This window comes from Podarcis pityusensis (assembly GCF_964106645.2).
Source record: "Podarcis pityusensis genome assembly, chromosome: 8".
In the NCBI taxonomy this organism is placed as follows: Eukaryota; Metazoa; Chordata; class Lepidosauria; order Squamata; family Lacertidae; genus Podarcis; species Podarcis pityusensis.
In genome coordinates, this window is record NC_138033.1 from 82331601 (window position 1) to 82355308 (window position 23708).

Consider the following 23708-nt stretch of genomic DNA (forward strand, 5'->3'; position numbering starts at 1 on the left):
CCGCCGCTCCCTCTCTGCGCCTGCGCGCGCGGGGGTCAAGGGTCAGGGAGCCAGGGGGCGGAAGTGGCTCATAATCCTAGGGAGCTGCGGCGGCGAAGGCGGCGGAACAACAGCAGCAGGAGCCACAGCTGGCGCCTCGGGGGCGGTTTGGGCCTCTTTTCCCCTTCCCCTGCCCCGCTCGGGCCCCGCGGGCTCGGGAGCCCCTCCAGGGCGGGCCCTATGAGTGTGTCGCTGGTGGTCCTTCGCTTGGAGCTGGCCGAGACTTCGCCCGTGCCGGGCGGCTTTCCTTACAGCGCGGCCGGTGAGGGGGCTCGGGGGAGAATGAGGGGGGAACAAGCCGGGGGGGTGGAGAGAAAGAGAGGGAAGTCTCTCAGAGAGGGATTCAAACATAAATATTTTTAAAATTCTACTACAGTGACCCCCAGTGTGTTTTACAAGAAAAAAGTACAACTTTTAAAGCACAGCAGTTATTATTTTATCCCCAAAGGTAGAAAGCCTAACCGAATTGTATCCTCTAGTTAAAAGGCGCTTATGTAAGAGCAGATGCCTCGGTAGGTGAGATCACACAGAGATGATGTCGGCTGAAGTAGATCATGTTGAGCAAGGTAGAGCAGTGTTCCCAAGTTAATGACAAACTTCATATTGTTGCTGTTTGCTATGAAGAGTTACTGGTATCGATCTACGTAGAGCGTTATAATGTTTCAAATGAAAAAGGGCTCCCCCTCCAACAACAGTTATATATGAAAGTTGGTGCGCTTGGTTTACTAATAAGCCCTCTGGCAGAAACCTATGTCAGAGAAGGTAATGCAGAGTATGCGTGCACAACACAGGACAAATCCCTTCCAGAATGTGTGGTATGTTTGGGAATGCAGGATGTACACTTGAGGCAATAATTCTATGTTAAAATAGGCAGTCACTGGTATAGAAGCGTGCCCTCATCTTCATCTGTGACATCTTAGAAAATGTAAGAAAATGTTTAATCCCCCCCCCCCCCCGGTAATGCTACACAGACTCCTGGTTTCTGCGTATATGTCTGTTATTGTACGTGACAAATTGTTATTAACTTAATACAGCGGCAAGAAGGAGATAGGGTCTCTGTCTTGTGTTTCCCCTATCAAACAGGGCCCTTTCATAATAATAATGTGATGGAAGTTGTCTAATTAAGCATCCTATCAATTGCTCTAACAGGAAAACCCGGATACCTGTGTTACACTGCATGTGTGTGTTTGTGTGTGTGTAATGCTTTGCTCATGACCTGATTTGTATCTACAAGTGCCTCTGAGATCAGCTAAATGATGTCACAGGTGTGTTGTAACCCAAATGCTGAACCAATAGGAGGCCGGAAACATTTAATTATTTGTACTCCACCCATCTGACTGGGTTGCCCCAGCCACTCTGGATAGTTTCCAACAAGTTTAAAGCAGAATGAATTAATTAATAGGCTAGTTCAACTGCAATGGATATAATCATTTAGATTTGAAAGGGTGTGTTTGCTTTTGTTGTTTTTGTTCTAGCTTGTGGATAGCTATTATAATAATACACATCACTGTTTTTGTTTTTGTTTAGCCACTGAAATGTCTGATGAGGAAATCCAGGAGAAATCACTAGCAGCTGCCACAGCCTCCTTAGACGGAAAGGAGCCTGTTGAGAAAGCCGCTATCATTCACCAGCACATTGGCCGCAGGGAGATGACTGATATGATCATTGAAACTATAAAGCCTGATGCAGGTACTGGTATGGTGCTTCCATGTGCTTCTGGGCAAAATGCAGGTGCAAGTTTATGCTTCAAGAAAATATACCACTATCAGTGGGTGTCAGGCAGAGCCAGTTAACATGCATATGATAGTGTGAGCTTTTTCCTTTCCACTTAGCCATACAACAGGACCACTCCTAAATCAGACTTGTTAAGTGCCAGAATGAACTAATTGACCAAACAGGAAAACTTTGTTGTTCTTGTTACTGTATAAGCTGGGAGAGAGGGCAGGACAGGAACAGACTTGGCTCTCGGCCCTTGTTTCTTAGAGACAAGGACATGCCCCAAACAGTGAATGGTTATGAGCCTGCAACTTCTGTAGATTTGTTTGCAAGATTGTTCTAAAGCAGTGTTTCCCAAACTTGGGTCCCCAGCTGCTTTTGGACTACAGTTCCCATCATCCCTGACTGCTGGTCTTGCTAGCTAGGGATGATGGGAGTTGTAGTCCAAAAACTGCTGGAGACCCAAGGTTGGGAAACACTGTTCTAAAGTTTTAAAGTATTCTTAGAACTGATGCCTGCCTATTGAAGGGGTAGTGAACAAGATGCCTTCCAGGTGTTTTAAACTACAACTCCCAGCATCTTTGACCATTGTCCATGTTGGCTTTGGTTGATGGGACTTGCTAGTCTAGAGGGAGTCAGATAGGGAAAGCACATTCTAATAATTCTACAACGATATCAAGGAGTATTGAATCAGGGATTAACTTTCCTGCCTTACCATGCTTTGAACTGCATGAAAGGACTTGCATGAGCATAACAGACCTTTCCCTCCCTGTCCTCCCCACCCCTTTGAGCTACTGTTCTGGGTTTTCCTGCAGTTCTCTCGAGCAGGTTTTAGTTATGGGGGTAGGGAGAAAAGAGGGAGGGGAAGTTCTGTTGCACATGCAGAAGTCCTTGTGCGAATGGAACACCTTCAATGGATGCAACCTTTTGTGATCAAACATAACCTGAGAAATGTTTTTAGTTGCTAGGGGCTGCTTTGCGGTCTTTACCTTTTGGATGCTAGGTTAGAGCTGCAATCCTAAACACACTTATTCAGAAGGAATCCCCATTGGCACACTGGAGCTTGCTTTGGAATCAGTATGCATGTAAATGAGCTGTCAGTGGCCTCTTGATCCTTTCAATGACTAAATAGTCTGGAGGACCAGTTTGCAAGTCACCTACTCAAAACAAAACCCTCAGATTGGTTTCACTGACTCTGTTGGACATGCTCCCGGGTTGGTAAATAGTGAACTGCGGCTTGGAAGTAGTCACTGATGTACACAATTTACAAAGGGCCCTTTCTGAGTAGATTCCCTTTATAATGTATGGAAATAGTGTTTTAGAAGAGCAGTTGAATTTTTCACGCAGGCAGTTTCTGACCTATACTTTTCTTGATTCATGAAAAAAGAAGCGTTGAAAGCAGTGATGGAGGAAGGCAAAGCATCTGAGGCATCCTCCCCGGATGACCGGAGTAAACATAATGGCCAAAGTGGGGGTGTTGGGACATCACCGGATTCCCCCTCGAAGCAGCTTCCAGACCAGATTTCCTTTTTCAGTGGAAACCCGTCGGTTGAAATAGTTCATGGCATCATGCACCTCTACAAGACAAAGTAAGGAAGTGCTTCTCTTACGTGGCTTGTGTGAAGTGGGTCACAGATCCAAGCCTTGTATGGTTTTTGTGAAACTCCTGCTCCCTTAGGGGAAGGGCTTTAAGTCAGTGGAAGAGCAAACATATTGCTTGCTGAAGATCTCAGATGCGCATTCTCAGCCTAACCTACCTCACAGGGTTGTTGTGAGAATAAAACGGGGAAAGGGAGAACAATGGGTATCACCTTGAGCTCCTTAGAGGAAAAGTGTGATATAAGTCTAAGAAATAAATGAATGAATCAGTTAGTGGGTGCTGGAATAGGTTCCTCTCTTTTCCTGGAATGCTGGAGAACTATTGCCAGCCAGCGTAGACAATACTAGCCCAAACTGAACCTAATTTAAGGCAAATCCCTAGGTACTCTTTGAAATGTGATGAATCCAGTTCCTAGATTTTTATTTTTATTTATTTTGGAAGAGGTAACTCTGGTTTAGTCATTTTTTTAAAAGTGCAATAAAAGAAAGTAGCAGCAGGATAAAGTCCAGGGAGGCAGGTTAAAATTGCCTTAACTGATGCTTTAAAGGGTCTGGGAAAGTGTTTGGGGGAAAGTTATTGGTTTGAAATATTTACTTACACTTTGGTTCTTGCACTAGTTTCTTTACGGTGGTGGTTCTCTACCATTTAGGAAACTCCTATTACCTGTTTAGGAACCCTGTGCATTGCTATGCAGCCCCTGTATGTTGAAGAAGGTTCTGGGATATTTCAGGGTGCAAATCGGTTGCTCATATTTTGAACACTGCCCTGAGTCTTGGGCCTCTTTGTGGTCTTGCACAAATCAAGGGTGTACTGTAGCTATTCTTTCAGCTGCTGCATATTGTAGGGCGGGGGGGGGGGGCGGCCATGGGTGGTTCACAGCCAAGGAATGCACATGGCAGATAGTTAAGTATTTATTGTTAAAGATAACATTTACAGTTGCTTCTGCAGCTCTGAATACCTACGCACACCAGTGTAGAATCTAGGCAGCTATTCCCAGGTCTGAGCTCTGTGGACTATGCAGCAGTTGAAACAGCCCCCCCCCCTTTTCTTCACCCCAGTTTATGTATCCTTCCCTAATGGGCTGTGTGCACACGGCCAGAGAGCGCTCCTACATAGAAACTTTCTCTCTGCATCCCTTTTCAATTCCCTCTTGGTTCTGGGAGACAGTGGCCTGCCTGTTCCTGACATCAGGTGGGGAACACTTTTAGCTCCACACCAAAAGTTAGGATCTGTCATGGGGACCAAATCTGACCACCTGTCAAAGTACCTTTCATGCCAATCTTAAAGGGGAAGTATGGTAAAGGTACCCCTGACCATTAAGTCCAGACGACTTTGGGGTTGTGGCGCTCATCTTGCTCTTTAGGCAGAGGGAGCCGGCATTTGTCCTCAGACAGCTTCCAGGTCATGTGGACAGCATGACTAAGCCGCTTCTGGCGAACCAGAGCAGCGCACGGAAATGCCATTTACCTTCCCGCTGGAGCGATACCTATTTATCTACTTGCACTTTGACGTGCTTTCGAACTGCTAGGTGGGCAGGAGCAGGGACCAAACAACGGGAGCTCACCCCGTCACGGGGATTCGAACTGTTGACCTTCTGATCGGCAAGCCCAAGAGGCGCTGTGGTTTAGACCACAGCGCCACCCACCTTACATAAACTTTTGTGAGTTTCTCCCCCATTCCTTTCCTTTTAAGTTCTCATTCTCATGCTACTCTAGCACAAATATTTGCGCATCAGACGCGTGTAGCCAGTGGTACATTAAACCATGAAGCCCGCTGATGGGCATGGTTTAGGGAAAAATGGCTTGGTGGGCCAATATTGGCCCGCAGGCTGGCGGTTGCCCACTCCCGTTGTGAAAGAAGATCCACAGTAGCTCACAGCTGCCTACCAAGGAAGTCCGTCTTCCTTTGCTGATCATCTTCTTGATGAACTTGAGATGAGCTTTTCTGCTGTACTGTTTGTTATCACAGCAGTGATTTTCTGTAATAGGTAACCAGGTTCAGTGGGGTTGAGAAACCTATAATGAAACAAAGTTACAGATTAATCCAGAAGTAGCCAGCATGATGCCAGATGTGTTGGACTCCAACTCCCATCAGCCCCAGCCAACATGGCCAATGGCCGGGATGATGGGAGTTGGAGTTCTAAACCTCTGGAGGGACACCACATTGGCTGCCCTTGGGTTAATTAGTGCAGTTTTGCAGGAAAGTGAAAGAGGTAGTACATTTCCTCGTCAGAAGACCCTGTTGTACAAATTATCTGTACTGTGGGAGCCTTTGAATGAAGTAGATCCGTAATACATCTGTGCTTTTTAATTAAGGCTTTCACTGGTGGCTTGAGGCTTTCAAAATGCCAGCGAACATACTGACCATTCTAATTCCCGTCTCATTCAGCAAGATGACCTCCTTGAAAGAAGACGTTCGGCGCAGTGCCATGCTGTGCATTCTCACGGTGCCTGCCACGATGACCAGCCACGACCTCATGAAGTTTGTGGCTTCCTTTTATGACGTCATCGAGCACATGAAGATCATACGAGACTCCACCCCAAACCAGTACATGGTCCTGATCAAATTTAGTACACAGGTAAAAAGCCAAGAGATGAAATGTTACTTTGGCCAAAGGGGGGGACGGGACCAGTTTTCTCCAAGTACACAGTTCTTTCAAAAAATGCTTTAGAAACACCCAGCTGTTTCTTCTTCCCAGGATGCCAGAAGTAGTGAACAAGATTCGCAAGCACACTTTTACCCCAGAAAAAATGAAACAAAATTTAAACCCAAGTAACCACTGAAGAGGTTTAACCATTCACTGAGGCACATTCAGCAGTAAAACATATGCTCTTCTGCATGTACCTTCCTAAAACTGCTGTTGTGGAGCACCTGGATGCAGCCCAGAGCTACTGGAAGCCATTTTAGGTTCATAAAGGTCTGTGAGACCCACCACCAGCTCATATGCCCAATATACCATCTTAAATGGTTTAACTGGTTATGCTGTCCATAGGTACCTTCTGTGTGATTGTTCTGAGGGCTGGAGAACCTTTCCCCAACTGGGTGCCCTCCATGTGCTTTGACTACAACTCCCATCAATCTGAAACATCTGGAGGGCACCAGATTGGGGAAGGCTTAGAGTGTTAGAGTGTTAAGATTTTGGAGGGGAGAGAGGTAAGTTCAGGTCTCTGCTGTTTGGTTCCTTTGGTGGGGGAGACTTGGCTTTTACGGGAAAGTACCACCTTTTTTTGCCAGCTTTACTTCTTTGGAGACACTCCTGTTGCTGATTTTAAACCATTTGCAATTCAGGGCTCTTTGGAGTCAGGAGTCAGTTACTGGACACAGCACAAGCAGTTTGCAGTTGTCTAAAATGATTCAGTTTGTATGTTTGACTTGAAGCACTGACTCAGGTGGGCTTGGGGGATTCTGACTGAGCATTAAGGTGGCAAGAAGCAGGGAAGCTGGAGGTGGGCTGTCTCCAATAAAACCTGACCAGAAAACACATACAAGTCTTTCATTTGCATTTGTGAAGTTAGGATTTAATCTATTGGAATATAGCAGTATCCATATATGGAAAATCCCAGGCTTCTTAAAACTTGAATCTGGGTTTTTAACTTGATTCTGGCACCTATAAATTTTATATCTTATCTTTGCCTTGCTTAATCTTGGTGCTGTACAGCTCCAGGTGCTTTCAAAATAAACATTTGGATTTGCAGCAGCATTTGAGCTTTCAGCAGAGTTAGGATGTGTGCATTATAAATACTTGCCGTATTTTTGGCTCTATAAGACGCACCGGACCATAGGACGCACTGGACTATGGGGGGGGGGGGGAGGAGAGAACAGGAAAAAAAAATTCTCCCCCTCTCTGCTCAGCGCCCCTTCAGCGAAGCGGTAGGAGAAACGGAGCCCCTTCCATTTCTCTTCCCACTTCGCTGAAGGGGCGCTGCGCAGAGAGGGAAAACTGTGCAGCGCCTCTCCAGCGAAGCGAAGCCTGGAGAGCAAGAGGGATCAGTGTGCACCGACCCCTCTTGCTCTCCAGGCTTCAGGCGGCTATCTGCAAGCCTTCGGAGCGCAGCGGGAACTCCTGCTGCGCTCTGAAGGCTTGCGGATAGCTGCCTGAAGCCCCCGGAGCACAGCGGGAGTTCCCTGCGTTCCGGGGCTTCAGGCGGCTTCAGCGAAAGCAACATGAGGCCTCCGGAGCACAGGGGGAGCTCTCCCTCTGCGCTTCAGAGGCTTCGCGTTGCTATCGCTGAAGCCAAGGAGCCTGCATTCGCTCCATAGGACGCACACACATTTCCTCTTCATTTTTGGAGGGGAAAACGTGCGTCCTATAGAGCGAAAAATACGGTATTTCCTTTTTAAAAAACTGTTCTAGATTCTGAGGGGACTGTGTGAGCACCACCGGCCTGGGAAGTAATCTCAGTTTGTCTCCTATTGGCACAGATGCCTCTGTTCTGCTTTTCACTGTAGTGGGCTGTGCTCTCTCCATCCAGACAACTCAGTCTCTTCTCCTTTGCTTTAATTGTAGGCAGATGCAGACAGCTTCTACATGACTTGCAATGGCCGGCAGTTCAATTCCATAGAAGAGGATGTTTGCCAGCTGGTCTACGTGGAGAGGGCAGAGGTCTTCAAGTCAGAAGATGTAAGTTCCGTCACATTTTTCCAACTCTGGCATCCTCTCAGGATCCCAGGTCCCTTCAGCCAGCTGGATGCAGCACCTCAAGGTTCCAGCAGGAATTGTGAATGTCTACAAAAGAACTTGTCTCTGTTTGTGTGAATTTTTAAACACCAATCTGCCCCTTGATTCTTTTGCTCAGTGGCTTCCAAACTGTGTTCTGAGGAAGTCTGGGGAGAAGATCAGCACAGTGGTACATTGGTTCTTGATCTTAATCAGTACTGGGAGTCCGTTCGACTCCTGAAACCGTTTGAAAACCAAGGCATGGCTTCCAATTGGCCGCAGGAGCTTTCTTCACCCAAGTAGAAACCGTGTTGGATGTTTGGCTTCCGAAAAACGTTTGCAAACCGGAACACTTACTTCTGGGTTTGTTGATCATTGTTCACTGCCCAGGACTCTGTTTAGAGGAAGGAAAGCCGATTTGTTGGACAACTAAGCCATTCCAGAACCAAGGTACCACTGTAATTGGAGGGGGTGGGATTGGCATATTGAATGACAGCCTCTCCACCATTAGTAATCTTCCTGTGCTGTATGCAGTCGGTGGAAAGCATTGAGCGTGTTCCAGGCATTTTGTACCATCTAAAAGGTGCAATAAAGAGTTAACAGTGACAGCAAAGCCAATGCAGGGCTCTTGCGATTTATTCCCATAAGCTAATACATGCATAGGGAAGACAAATAAGGAATAGAAAATAAGGACAGAATCATGTTCGTTTATTAAATCTCTTTAGAAATCTGCATCCCATGTAAGGCTGATGATTTAGCACCTACAAATGAGGAATAAATAAGTACAGTGGTACCCCAGGTTACATACGCTTCAGGTTACAGACTCCGCTAACCCAGAAATATTACCTCGGGTTAAGAACTTTGCTTCAGGATGAGAACAGAAATCGTGCAGCGGCAGCAGGAGGCCCCATTAGCTAAAGTGGTGCTTCAGGTTAAGAACAGTTTCAGGTTAAGAACAGACCTCCAGAACAAATTAAGTTCTTAACCCGAGGTACCACTGTATAAGAAATGGAAGCCATATATGCGCCAGGTTTAGCCTGAACTTTAGCTAATCTGACACTGGCTTAATTTTTTCCATCAAAGCTGTATCTCCAAACATGATCATCCTGTTTTGTTTTGCCAGGTGGGCTTTTGTTTCTAACTTGGGCTCGGTTTTTCGGGCACTACAGCTCTGTGTGCTGCCATGGATGAGCACTGCTGTTTTTGGCCTCTGTATAAAGTGGCTGGTGGGCTTAGAATCCCCTTTCGCTATTGAGAAGGCGAAAAGAAGAATGGGGGGAAATGAACACTTTGCCAGTGTAAATATGTGCTTGGTTGCATGTGCCATCAAGCAGCACCCTGACAAATCTGGATGTGCCTTTTTTCTTCCTCCTCCTCCTCTGCAGGGGGCCAGTCTTCCTGTCATGGACCTGACTGAGCTCCCCAAGTGCACTGTCTGCCTAGAGAGAATGGACGAGTCCGTCAATGGGATTCTCACAACGCTTTGCAACCACAGCTTCCACAGCCAGTGTCTGCAGCGGTGGGAGGACACCACGTAAGAAGCGCTCTTCATTCTGGAGTATTGCCGGGGGGGGGGGGGGAGAGAGAGAGAGAGAGCTGTTTGCGTGCCTTTCCCAATTTTGTTGCCCTTCCAACATGTAGCAGTGGGCCTAAATGTGAGGGTTCCAGAAAACCTGCCAGTGCCCTGAATCAGGCATGGCTAACTTGAAGTCCTCCAGAAGTTAAGCTGAAACTCCCTCATCCATGAGCCATGGCCCTGCTGGCTGGGCGGACGAGATCAACAAGTCCTGTAGGTTAAACAACCCTCCCCCAAACTGGACTTGAATCATAGAATCATAGAGTTGGAAGAGACCACAAGCGCCATCGAGTCCAACCCCTGCCAAGCAGGAAACACCATCAGAGCACTCCTGACATATGGTTGTCAAGCCTCTGCTTAAAGACCTCCAAAGAAGGGAGACTCCACCACACTCCTTGGCAGCAAATTCCACTGTCGAACAGCTCTTACTGTCAGGAAGTTCTTCCTAATGTTTAGGTGGAATCTTCTTTCTTGTAGTTTGGATCCATTGCTCCGTGTCCGCTTCTCTGGAGCAGCACAAAACAACCTTTCTCCCTCCTCTATGTGACATCCTTTTATATATTTGAACATGGCTATCATATCACCCCTTAACCCCCTCTTCTCCAGGCTTTGGTTTGATCTAGTGTGTTCACTTGACTTTTTAAACAAATCATGTTACTTTTATAGGCTATATAAACACCACTATTTTTAGTCTGCACAGTAGAGCAGGTCCCCATCTAAAATAGCCAACAGTTCATAACCCGACACTGCCGCCAGTGTTTGAGGCATGGTGCCTGCCTATAGATCAGTTGCTGGGGAGTGTGTTGTTGTGCCCGGGTCCTGCTTGTCGGCTTCCGAGAGGCCACTGTGAGAACAAGGTGCTGGGACTAGATAGGCCTCTGGTCTGATAAGGGCTGCTCTTATGTTTTTTTGTGGGGGAAAAGGAAGAGAAAAAGCACTTGGGCTTAACAGCAGTGGGGGTACAGAATGATGTGGTTGTGCTCATGGCATCACGGAAGAAGCCTTCACTTATCCCTGACCTAGGATATAGGGCAAGATAAAATTACTGAAACAGTTAAAGATGACGGCATACCCTTTTGGCCAAGGTGGACCCGGTTTTCCAAAGCTCTTTTTGACCATGTTGTTTCTACTTTTTATTCCCTCTGCTTCTGTCTGACTCTTCAGCAGCAGCAGTGAGGGTTGCTTAGTCTAACGCTTGGTTAGGCAAACTAAGGCCCAGGGCCCGGATCTGGGCTAATCGCCTTCTAAATCCGACCCACGGACAGTCCGGGAATCAGCATGTTTTTACATGAGTCGAATGTGTCCTTTTATTTAAAATGCATCTCTGGGTTATTTGTGGGGCCTGCCTGGTGTTTTTACATGGGTAGAATGTGTGCCTTTATTTAAAATGCATCTCTGGGTTATTTGTGGGACATAGGAATTTGATCATTCCCTGCCCCCCCCCCAAAAATATAGTCCGGCCCCCCACAAGGTTTGAGGTACAGTGGACCGGCCCCCTGCTGAAAAAGTTTGCTGACCCCTGGTCTAACCCATCCCATATTCTTAGCAGATTTCTTATATTCCTGTCCTGGCTTTCTCTTTTAAGTTACTGAGTTATCTAGGAAGTGCTTAAAATGGCTAGAACAGGGATAGCCAACGCAGTGCCCTCTGCAGGTTGCTGGACTCATGTATGCTGGCAGTCGTACTTCAGCAGCAGCTGAATTTGCCCTGCACCTCCCACAAGTTAATCGGTCTGGATTGTAACCACTTCTCTCTCCCCTGCCTCTTCCAGGTGTCCTGTGTGCAGGTATTGCCAGACGCCGGAACCTGTGGAAGAGAACAAGTGCTTTGAGTGTGGAGTCCAAGAAGTGAGTGGGCACAGAACTTGTATCGTCTGCAGCGGGGGCAGTTTACAGAGGGAACCATTTTCTCCAGGCTAACCAACCCTGAATGCACTTTTAAATCTCACTGGGATAGGGGTTGCAGTAAGGAGGGATCAGAAGACACAGAGGGTGTCCCCACCCAACTGCAAATGGTTCATGCAGTTGCTTGAAGAAAAGATAAGCTAAGAAAGAAACAAATTTCCCATTTGCTAAGGCAAACTGGCACATCAGTAAAGTCTTGGGTGCACTGGCCCCCGGTGGAGTACAGGATCAGGTTTAAGGTGCTGGTTTTGACCTTTAAAGCCCTATACCGCAATAGGACCCTCGTACCTATGTGACTGCCTCTCCTGGTATGTCCCACGGAGGAACTTACGGTCTTCAAATAAAGACATCTTTGAGATCCCGGGCCACAGGGTGGTTAGGCTGGCCTCAACCAGAGCCAGGGCTTTTTAGGCCGAGGCCCCGATCTGGTGGAATGCTCTGTCACAAGAGACTAGGGCCCTGCGGGACTTGACATCTTTCCTCAGGGCCTGCAAGATGGAGCTGTTCCACCAGGACTTTGGCCAGTCTGGATCACCAGGACCAAGGCACAGTCTGACCCCCTCTCTCCTAACCCGATGGTTGCCATTAATTTGATTCTGAATTGATTCTAGAATGCATTTTAATTAATTGATTGTGCAATTTTATGTACACTGTGCTATTTTTACTTGTTTTTAGCCGCTCTGAGCCTGGCTTTGGCCAGGGAGGACGGGATACAAGTAAAAAATTATTATTATTATTATTATTATTATTATTAGGCACCTGATAGGCAAGCAGGGCCTGCCCCCTGTCCCAGTGTGCCCCAGCCCACCTTTGAGTGCCCCTCTGTTCCTCTCGGTGCCCGACGATGGGATCCTTTGCATGTTTACTCAAAACTCGCTATTCCACTGTTCATTGGGACTTTGCAGCAAGTGTAAGGATCGCGGCCTGGCTGTCTGTCTGCTTTTTCTGAGCTTCAGTACAATCCTTCTTTTCATGCAGAACCTGTGGATATGTCTGATTTGCGGGCACATTGGATGCGGGCGCTACGTTAGCCGGCACGCCTACAAGCACTTTGAGGAGACGCAGCACACCTATGCCATGCAGCTGACCAATCACAGAGTCTGGGACTACGCTGGAGGTATTTCCTCTACCTGACACTGCTTGAGGAGCAGCCATTGCTGAGCCTTAAATCTGTGCTTCGGTATTTAGCTGCCGAGTCAAACCTGCCTCGTACCATGTCAGGCTCTTGGTCCTTCTAGGGAAAATGGACCATCTACTTTGCATGTGGGAAGTCCCAGGTTCAGTTCAAAAGGGGGCTGGGAATGTCATCAGTCTGCATCTGAAACCCTGGAGAGCCACAGCAAGCCAGTGTAGGCAGTACTGAGCCGGACAGAACACTGTTCTTTGTTGTTGTTAGATTTTTATTAAAGTTTTTCACAATACAGTAAGATAATTCTCTCTACGCGGGGCTGCCCTTGAAGCAGTCCCAGAAACTCCAGCGGGTACAGAATGCTGCAGTGAGGCTCCTCATGGGGTCTCTGCCATGGGAGCATATTCACCCAGTGCTTTTCAAACTGCACTGGCTCCCAGTGGAGTACAGGGTCAGATTGAAGGTGCTGCTTTTGACCTTTAAAGCCCTTCACGGCCTAGGACCCTCGTACCTACGGGACCGCCTCTCCCGGTATGCCCCACGGAGAGCCTCAAGGTCCATAAATAGCAACACCCTAGTGGTCCCGGGCCCTAAGGAAGTTAGATTGGCTTCAACCAGAGCCAGGGCCTTTTCCACTCTGGCTCCGGCCTTGTGGAACTCTCTGCCTCATGAGACCAGGGCCCTGCAGGATCTGATTTCTTTCCGCAGGGCCTGTAAGACAGAGTTGTTCCGCCTGGCCTTTGGCTTGGAGCCAATTTGATTCCCTCTCTCCCTCTCTTTCTTTTTTCTTTTCCTTCTCCTCCTGCGATGAGGCTACATTTTAATGTTCCATTATTTTAATGTTGTATTTTATTTTTGTTTTTAAGTTGTAATCATTCATCTTGTTTTTATGATTGCTTGTAAGCCGCTCTGAGCCCGGCCTTGGCTGGGGAGGGCGGGGTATAAATAAAAAAATATTATTATTAATTATTATAATTACTGCGAAAAAAGAGTACAGAGTCCTTTCCTAAAGGCAGTTCTCAGCCCCCACCACCCACAGAAGGTAGGCACCCCTCCCAGCTCTCACCTGGGATCCTTCTTTCCTGCTCCCAGCCTCTCCCCCAGGTAGACCAACATTGCCCTGTCTCCCACCCATCAGCCATGAACCACCCCCATGAGTACACAATCCCTGGACATTAGCAAAGGCCCCATACATATGACTCGAAAGAAAAAGAGAGATGCAAAAATGGAAAAGGAAAGAAACAAGAAGAGAGGAAAGAGACAGAAAGCAACAGACAAATGGAGAAGTAACATTACAGAAAAGTAAAAAGGACATTTGATTTTCCATCTGCCAGTTACAGGGGGAAAAAGAAAAGATTAAGACATTCAGTCCATGATAACACCTGTCTTTTCTACTTTCTGTTAAACAGTATTTCTTTTAAGTCAAAGTGTCTCAGAATCATTCCTTTCTTTTTCTCACAAAAAGTCCAAGAGGGGTTTCTGAACTATCATTATTACTGGTAAAAGTCAACCATGTTCTTTCTTTAATATTCACTTTACCTCTGTTAATTCTCACCACTCTTCCTCCATATGGAATAATAGTAAATCCTTCCATCCATGGCCGTGTTATAAAATCTCCACTGCAATCAAATATTGGGATAATGTTCCATAATTTCCCCCTTGTTATATATCCTTTAATTCATGCCCAGTTCCATGTGTTCAAATTACATTTCCTGTTGTGTTTATGATAGTATCACAATCTTCTCCTTTAGAATCTTCCATTTCCTTTTTCCCCCCAGAGACAGTATCATAAATTATGTAGTATTGTCCTCTGAATTCTCTGCAAATCATATGTAGAATACTTCCTCTGGTAGAACTGAAGAAAGGCCAGGACTGAGGTTTCCCCAAAGTTCAGTAGCAGAGCACCGGCTTTGCTTGCAGAAGGTCCCTGGTTTAGTCCCTGGCATTTTCACATTGGGTGGGAATATCCTGTTTAAAACCCTGGAGAGCCAGTGCCAATCAGTATAGACCAGCCTTTCTCAGCCTCGAGCCCCCAGATGTTTTGTTTTGTTTTTAAATTTCATGTCCAGGCTAACCTACTTTTTATTTAATGCAAATTACAGTACCAGTTAACTATTTCCAAACCAAGTCACACAGAACAAAATGTATTTACAAAACAGCAGACGGGAGGAGGCAAAATAATAAAACATTAAGCATACACTCTACAAAAAAAGTTTATATTTAAAATGAAAAAATTAATCAGTCACAGAGGCATTCAAGTAGTAATAATATTATACATGTTTTGCTTCTTCTTTGAATCAGGACCAGCTTGTATGTGTATGCAATAGTTTGTATACAACCCACAGTCCATTATATATAGATTTTAGATATCTGCTTTTAAGATGGAAGTGATCACGGTAATTGTGTGCACAAGCCCAAGTGATCAATCAGCAACATAGTAACAAACACAAATTTTACAGGCAAGCATATTATTTATATATAGAAACGTTCATTTATATATATATATAAATTGTTTTTTTCCAAAAAAAACCCCCAAGAGCAAACAACACAAGGAAGAAAAATACGTATCTCAAGCTAACCCTTTAGGTACAAGTCTTTATTATGCCTTTTCATTTTGCTTTTATTGCCTTGGCACAAATGAAGCAAGAAATTAGCCTCTATAGAAATATTGGGAATTCAAAGGCTTTCTGATGTATACACCTGGTAAATCCCCCAGATGTTTTTGAACTACAACTCCCATAAGCCCTGACCACTGGGCATGCTGGCTAGGAATGATGGGAGTTGTAGTCCAACAACATCCATGGACCCAAGGTTGTGAATGACTGGTATACTCTAGACAATACTGAGTTAGATGGAACTTTAACCAAGGTGGGTCCTGGGTCCTGTGGGACAATTGCAGGAAGCAGGTTGGCTGAGCTTGAGCTGGCTAGAAGCTCAGCAGTGCAGCCATCTTCCTTACCAGGGCCCAACTCCTCCTGTAGGGCGAGACTGGAAGTAGCTGAGTGCTCCGCCTGCGAGATTCCCAACAGGATGGGCTTGTTGTATGGTGGGCGTGGGTAGAACTGGTAACTGAATTTTACTCTTGCTTTCTGTATCTATTTGTAATTCCAAATAGGAAATTGGAGCTAGTCAGTCAGGGTTGTTGCATTTGTCTGTCTCTCTCTCTAGACAATTACGTCCACCGGCTAGTGGCCAGCAAAACAGATGGGAAGCTAGTTCAGTATGAGTGCGAGGGGGACATATGCCAAGAAGAGAAGATTGACGCATTACAACTAGAGGCAAGTCCGCATTGGTTTTCTTCCCCTCTTGCTTTTACACATTCTCTCTGGCTTCCTTAATGGTTGGTGCAAGTTGGGTGGGTAATGCAAAGTAACCCAAACGAATGGAGACAACAGGCAGCCCTCTGTTTACATGTGAGCTTGAATGGCACTCGGACAACTGAGGCCGCAGGTCCTTTTCAGTTGCAAGCTAGCTGTTGAGTTTGTGGGGATGTCAGGGCAGAATCCTAGACCCATGTCAAATGCCAGAACGGCTCTCCCTGTGGAATATTGCCTTCTCATTGCCTCTTCTTTCCTTCTGAACACAGTACTCTTACTTGCTGACAAGTCAGTTGGAGTCCCAGCGTATATACTGGGAGAACAAGATAGTCCGAATAGAAAAGGACACGGCCGAAGAGGTGAGTTTCTTATGGGCGCTAGTGGCACGTTCAGCTCTTCTGAGGATGGCAGGCTGAAGGAAATGCTGGTAGCAGGCTGGTAGTGGAGGGAGGTTGGGCAAATTGGTGATACTGCTCTTCCCTCTAAAGTTGGTGTGGCGTTTGCCTCCTAGGTGGGTCATAAGGAAAGGGTTAAAATGAGTGTGATGTGATTGGCCCGTGGAAACTGATAGGAGGCGTTAGGGTTAGAGGGGGTGTTGTGTGAAAGTCAGTTGAGAGTTGGAGAAGGAAGAGGGAGGATAAGTGGGGTTGGTCGAGTTGTGTGGTGAGAGAGTGAGAGGAACTGTTAGTGGAGTCAGATAGTTAGTTGGGATAATCAGTTTGGAGGTGTTAGGAACGAATAGGACAGTTAAGGAACTAAGATTAAGAAACTGCCAAGAAAAATTAACTGAAACCATAAGCTTGTTCATGCCTATGAAATAAACTTGATTATTTGTTAATGTTAACAACTTGTCTGGACTCCGTGTGTACCCGTAAGAAACGGGTTGGTGAAAGCGAAAAGCAATTACAGTGGTGGCACAGGGTCACTAGACCGTCAAACGTCTGGGGACCCTGTGTGATCGCCACAGTTGGTCAAACAAATTGGCATCTTCTCTGATGGTCCTAAGTTTGGGGGTGGGAGGATTTTGGACGTAATCCTAGACCTTTTTACCCAGGCCTTTTGGGGGCAGAAGATGAACACGGCATGAGTGTACCACCCCCTCTTGCCACTTTTCCCACTGGCTAGCCATGGTTTCCCATGATTTCAGACAGGGTTCTCTCCCAGCCCTGCCTAGGGATTGTACCTGGGACCTTCTGCAAGTAAAGCAGGTGGTCTGCCACTGAACTGTGGCCCTTTGCATAATGCACATTAGAAAAGGCTCCCCAAAAAAGACCACCCTTGTTCTCAGGCTTACAATCTAAAAACACACAACCCAAAAGGAAAATGGAGAGGGAGGAAGGAAGGAAGCTCCAGTTCAAATTCTTAGTTTTTTACGTAGTTCTTTGTTATCTTTCTTCTTGAAATTTATTCACTGACTCCCCCAGGAAATGGCCAGAGTCTAGGAATCACTCCAGAACACTCAACCCTTATGGAGAGAACACCCAGTTAGACTCTGGCTTGCTTGAAAAGTGCCATTTCTCTTTTTCTAAAAACAGATTAACAACATGAAGACTAAATTTAAAGAGACGATTGAGAAATGCGACTCGCTCGAGCACAGACTGAATGACTTGGTCAAAGAGAAGCAATCTGTTGAAAGGAAGTATGTGCTTTGTGTTGTATTTATCCTTAAGAGGCCAAAATCATGTGCAGTCAAACCACATTTGGTTCAATGGCAGGTGGGATTACCAAAGTCTTTTTTCCTGGACGCTTGCCCCTTTTAAAATGTTTTTAAATTGTTTTGCTGAGCACATGAAAAGCCGAATGCTCATGTGTTGCTGGCCTGCTGCATTCATAATGAAGTACCGTATTTTTTGCTCTATAAGACTCACCTTTTCCCTCCTAAAAAGTAAGGGGAAATGTGTGTGTGTCTTATGGAGCGAATGCAGGCTGCGCAGCTATCCCAGAAGCCAGAACAGCAAGAGGGATTGCTGCTTTCACTGCGCAGCGATCCCTCTTGCTGTTCTGGCTTCTGAGATTCAGAATATTTTTTTTCTTGTTTTCCTCCTCCAAAAACTAGGTGCGTCTTATGGTCTGGTGCGTCATAGAGCGAAAAATACGGTAATTACCTTGGCATGGCCTCTGGGACTACTGTTTGATACCCACATCCTACGGAGTAGACTCTGAATGTAACATAGTTCCCTCTCATTTTCTGCCCTTCAGGTGCACCCAACTAAACACCAAAGTGTCCAAGCTGACCACAGAGCTGAAGGAGGAGCAGGAAATGAACAAGTGCCTGCGAGCCAACCAGATCTTGCTCCAGAACAAGCTGAAGGAGGAGGAGAAGCTTCTGAAGGAGACATGTGAGCAGAAGGACCTGCAGATCACGGAGGTCCAGGAGCAACTGCGGGACGTCATGTTCTACCTGGAGACACAGCAGAAGATCAATCACCTCCCCGCTGAGGCTAGGCAGGAAATCCAAGATGGACAGATCAATATTGCCATGGCATCGTCAGCCGGTTCATCGGCGGGGGGTCCCGGGAAGCCTTCATCCCGGAAGGGTAGAGGCAAGAGGGGCAAATGAGAGATGAGGAGGCCGCAGCTGACCTTTCTGAAACTGGCCACAGAGGGGTGGCCGGGGGGGCTGAAGGAGAGTTGCCTGTCAGTTGAAGCAGGCGCAAGAGTCTAGCAAGGGATGAGCGACCAGTTTGCAGAGCCTTTCCTACCCCAGTGCACTAGCCAACAGCCATCGGCAGCCCTTAAAATGCTCTTTCCCTCTGCTGGCTATCTAGCTACTCATAGGCACTATGTAGTGACTCCTTGGCTGTCTGGCCGTATTTAGCCTCCCCTTCTCTGCTGCATAACCTGAGAACACTGTGTTCAAGTTTTAGATGTTTGCTTGAAATCATACTTTAAACTAAGTGCAAAAAAACCAAAATGACAAGAGCCTTAGATTTCTTTTTTTTCCAGGGGGGCGCAGGAAGAGACGTTGTGGCCTTGCGCCTTTTGTAAGCTAGGAGTACACCTGGACCCAGGCTCCCTTTCCTGATTTTGAGGCACCTGGCTTGAAAGCACATGCAGGCAGTCTCTCCTCTTGGTAGGTGTGAGCTGCAAAGTGGCAGAATTGTCAGTCGAGTGGGAAAGTTCTGCTCGGCTGGAAAGTTTTGTGCCAGGAGCCTTGCTGAATGTTGGTGTTGAAGAGCTCCGAGGTGTTGGGTGCAAGAACTGCATCTCTGTGAGATGTGTCCTTTTTGAGGCCTTTGTCCTAAGCCTGTCCCCTCCCGGTTGTAAAACTTCTGGGAGGCCTTGGCTGGTGAATCATAGACGGAGGGCTGAGTTAATCAAGAGCATTGTCCAGACTTTGAAGGGCTGTCCAGAAAGCGAGGGAGAAATCTGCTTAAGGGGTGGGAAATGCACTGAAGGTTTGCCTTGTTGAAATCTCAGGTGCCTAGGGCTTAGGAGAAAGGTTGATGCTTGCAGCAAAGCAAGGACCACGCTGGCTAGGGAGCTTTCTGGGAAATTGCAAAACTACCACGCTGGGTGTCCCCGAGTTCATTCACAATGCCCCAGTTCCTTGTGTTGCACTGGACCTGCATCCCCTCCCTGTCTTCTTCCAAATGCCCCTCCTCTTGGCAACGTGTTTTCTGCCTTGATAACTGACTATGCACTGCACGTGACCAGACCCTGAAACCTGCCTTGAGAGAGAGTGATTTAGAGTGGAAAAGCTGTGTGCATGTACCTAACCTGTCCCCTGCCGCTGCTTCTTCACTTCCTATCCGCTCCCCATGTCCCAAGTGTGTGTTTCCACTGTGGGGTTCCACACATGTGGTTTTCCTTGCAACTATCTTGGGAGTCGGTTATGTGTGTTTGTGTGTCAATTCTATTTTAGTTAGCCCTTAGCAGGAAATAGCAGAATTTCAGCAGTTTGTGCAGAATGAGCTCGTCGGCAGGTATTTAAGAAGCCAACCCTCCTCCGCACAAAAGAACCCTGCTCAGGGGGTTCTAAGGACAAAAACCAAGTGGAGGTGGTCAGAAAGGGGCTGGAAGACCCTCTGCCCCCTTCAGACGCCTGCATTTTAAGCAAACCTCGTCTCTTCTGTTTGCTAATGTGTGTGGCTGCCCTAATGCCCTCTTGACATCTTAAGAGAGCTGTGAATAGGCAGGTTCTGCCTGCAACCTGAGCACTGCTTTGGGTCTTGCCCCCACCCCTCCAAATGGCACATTTCCTCAAGTGAAGACTTTTTGCCATGCCAAATATTGCTCTTTTGCCTTGTCCGCGGCAACTTTACACTCAGCAGCAAGCGTTGCACACACCTCAAGGGCTACAACAATTTAAGGCCCTGGTGGTTTTTTTGTAGAAGTGTACGCTTTGGAGGTATAATGGAGGTATAATGAGTGGTGGCCCTCGCTGAACAAACTAGAGCCACAGGGCGAAATACTGGCATTGGTAGTATTCTACTGGCTGGATTGAAAATTATAGTTTTTTAAAAATCAAGCCTACAAGTTTCTGCTAACATGCTTATGTTTTGCTTTGAAAAGGGGGGGGGGAATGTATCCACCCCACCACCAACTTAACATAAGCCTATCAACCTCACTTGATGCAGTTTGCCACCTGCAGTACCAGATTTTTATCAGCTTTGGCTGACTAGTAGTTTTCTGAGCTCCTTGCTGCTGACTCTTTTTGATCAAATTTTGTAGCACAAATGTATCTGTTAAAAAAAAAAGTTCTGTGCACATGCATTGTACAGTCTTGATACGATAATTTTAAAAGCTAAATGGTCAGTGTAACCTTCTTCTATAGAAACTACTCTGCTTATTTTTGAAACAATCCTATTTTTGCACTTGGTTACTCTTGCTTCGTGATCTCCTCTGTCCTCCTAGGTCCCCTGGAGTTAGGATGAGGCTTGTGCAATATTGGTGTGCTAGGGAAGAAGGGAAATTCTTCATCTGGGGAGAAAAGTTCAGGCGGAAAGAGAGGATGCAGTTTAAAAACCACTAAGTCCATGTCATATAAAGATTAACCTGGGCACTGAGTAATTGTTTGAAATGTGTTACTTATCAGGGAATCTTTTGGAAAGATCAGCGTATGCTCAGACTCGCCTTGGCATCATTACTTTCCTAATTTCAGGGCTTGGAGCAAGATCTGGATTCTTCCCTGAGAAGCCTTTCATTTCCTCTGAAATGTTTTTCTTCTTCTTAGTTTCTAGTCCCAACCTCTTAGAAATTGAGGATAATTGCTTGACGTTTTAAGATGCCACCTGTGCTGTGTTTGAACACTGTTAAATCTGCCAAGCTTTTTGCCCTGCTGAGCTAAGAGCAGTCAGATTTATTCAGAGGATAGACTGGAGTTTGGCTGACACTAGCAACACCCACAGATTAATATGGGTGTCTGTTATAATATATACTGTAACATCTGCAATGGGACTTTATTAAACTGGATTAAAATATGCACAGTGGCATTTGTGTATGTGCTTCCCTTGGATAGTAGATTTACTAATATCTACGATGATTTGGAAGAAGGTACAGTGGTGCCTCGCAAGAGGAAATTAATTCGTTCCGCGAGTTTTTTCGTCTAGCGAATTTTTCGTCTTGCGAAGCACGAAATCCCATAGGAATGCATTGAAATTCAATTAATGCGTTCCTGTGGTCAAAAAAAGTCCAAACAAAGCCAAATTTGGTACAACAAGAGTTTATTAAGTGCTCTTTAAAGTCACACATACTGTAAAGAGCATTTCAAAAATTGAAGGAACAATAAATTAAGTTTCTAAACTTGACAGAAAAACATTTAAAAATCAACAAAGTGTACAGTACATTTTCTAAGACTCTGGGGGACAACTCGAAGAAGGTTCCTCTTCCACTCTTTGCTTCTTGCTGAAGAACCCCCTCCTCAACTGTTCCCCCAGCCACCCACCACACAGAAATTCAAATCCAGATTTTTTTAAAAAAAACAGCAGAGTGGTCCAATGGTCACAGAAAATCATAAAAATGCAGAAAAAAACCACACAAGCTTCCAGATTCTTGCAAACCCCTCCTCAACTGTTCCCCCAGCCACCCACCACACAGAAATTCAAATCCAGAAATTTTTTTTAAAAACAGCAGAGTGGCCCAATGGTCACAGAAAATCATAAAAATGCAGAAAAAAACCACACAAGCTTCCAGATTCTTGCAAATCCCTCCCCAACACCAAGTCCTTGAATTCCAAACACCCCAACCCAAAATCCAAAACCCCCCAAAAAAGTTTTAAAAGTTTAAAAGAAGTTTTGGAAAAGCTTCAAAAATCACCAAAGTCTTCAAAAACCTCAAAAAAGGCTACCACACCGCGTTTTATGAGTTGCTCCTCGAAGTCAAGTCGCAACTGTATTAACGGTGTTAAGAAAAAGGAAACAAACTTGCAAGACGTTTTCGTTTTTCGTCTTGCGAAGCAAGCCCATAGGGAAATTCGTCTTGCGAAGCAGCTCAAAAAACGCAAAACCCTTTCGTCTAGCGAGTTTTTTGTCTTGCAAGGCATTCGTCTTGTGGGGCACCACTGTACACTGAAGTAGTGAGCTTCCACTCTAGGGATGCTGCTTGTCACGAGGAGAGACAAATCTGCCTTTTGCTAAGTCAGACCATCTAATTCGCTGCCGGCTAAAACAAGGGCCAAAGATCCCCCAGCCTGTAGGCATGCGCCCTGGGGAAAAGGGGTACAGGTATCTTTTTTTAACATGTTGGTCAAGGCTGTTCCAGAGCAAGCAAAGCAGTTCTGGAATGCCTCCTGTCAAAAAGTCGTACGTTCTAATGTCTGCTCTAGTGGATAAAAGCCTTCCCACATGGCTTCATTGATCCTCTGTTCATAGGTGGCTTTTGAGGGAGGACCGAAGTGTCAGTTACGTCTAGACCAGGGTTAGAAACTCATATAAGCCCATTGTCAAATGGCACCTTAAACCTAGGTTACAATTAGCGCAACAACATGTCTAGGCACCATTTCCCCCCCCCCCAATGGGATTTACAGTGGTACCTCAGGTTACATACGCTTCAGGTTACAGACTGCTAACCCAGAAATAGTGCTTCAGGTTAAGAACTTTGCTTCAGGATGAGAACAGAAATCGTGCTCCGGCGGCGTGGCAGAAGCAGGAGGCCCCATTAGCTAAACTGGTGCTTCAGGTTAAGAACAGTTTCGGGTTCAGAACAGACCTCCGGAACGAATTAAGTACTTAACCCGAGGTACCACTGTATTATTGTTAATATTAATTTCATTTCTATACTGCTTTATGTTTTAAAGGGGAAAAAATCTCCAAGCGGTTTACAACACATTAAAACATCAAACAAAACAATCCAGAATAAAGCAAATTCAGGCTTCAAGGAAAGTATTTTAGAGCCTTCTCTAAGTGACGTTTTGCTTTTCCCATAATTATGTACCTATTTATATATATGCCCCATAGCAGAAATACTCCAGGAAGCCAGTGTGGTGATGTGGGTAGAGTGTTAGATTAGGACCTGGGAGATCAGGGTTCAAATCCCCACTCAATCATGAAGCTCACTGGGTGACCTTGGAGTCAGCCACAGCCTCCAAACCTACCTCAAAGGGTCACTGTAGGAATTAACTGGGATGGGGGAAACCATGTACTCCGTGGGATATAAATGCAGTGAAGAAGCTCTTCTGCTTACCTGCTTAAGAAACCCGGAGGGTCAGTCAGATGGAGATGTCCGCCGCCAACCTAGCATCCAGAGATCTCCATGTGGACCTGTGCCTGGGTTTAGAACTCTCCCCATTCAATGTCCAACTGGCTGGGTTGAACTCCCCTAGGTCTGGAT

At 46.1% G+C, this 23708-nt stretch overlaps 1 protein-coding gene and 1 long non-coding RNA gene across 3 annotated transcripts in view; both read left to right on the forward strand.

Moving 5' to 3' along the window:
• Positions 1-23708, forward strand: part of LOC308483580 — a 97415-nt gene that overhangs the window by 62930 nt on the left and 10777 nt on the right. The gene's annotated exons all lie outside the window — the stretch shown is intronic.
• Positions 105-21363, forward strand: BRAP (BRCA1 associated protein). 2 transcript variants are annotated; one of them, XM_081017406.1, is made up of 12 exons: positions 105-301; positions 1567-1728; positions 3146-3344; positions 5744-5933; positions 7863-7976; positions 9398-9546; positions 11360-11435; positions 12471-12609; positions 15790-15899; positions 16208-16297; positions 17474-17577; positions 18138-21363. In XM_081017406.1, the coding sequence occupies exons 1-12, from the start codon at positions 220-222 to the stop codon at positions 18496-18498; spliced, it is 1776 nt and encodes a 591-aa protein (XP_080873532.1). In that variant the 5' UTR covers positions 105-219; the 3' UTR covers positions 18499-21363. The 2 variants fall into 2 exon arrangements, with proteins under 2 accessions (XP_080873532.1, XP_080873531.1); XM_081017405.1 differs by having other exon boundaries at positions 107-301; positions 3143-3344.

Excerpts from the sequence above, each read along its gene's own strand:
- BRAP (XM_081017405.1), top strand. The coding sequence starts at position 220 with ATGAGTGTGTCGCTGGTGGTCCTTCGCTTGGAGCTGGCCGAGACTTCG. Across the intron at positions 16,298-17,473 it reads AAAAGGACACGGCCGAAGAG|ATTAACAACATGAAGACTAA; the intron begins GTGAGTTTCTTA and ends TTCTAAAAACAG. Across the intron at positions 17,578-18,137 it reads AAGCAATCTGTTGAAAGGAA|GTGCACCCAACTAAACACCA; the intron begins GTATGTGCTTTG and ends TCTGCCCTTCAG.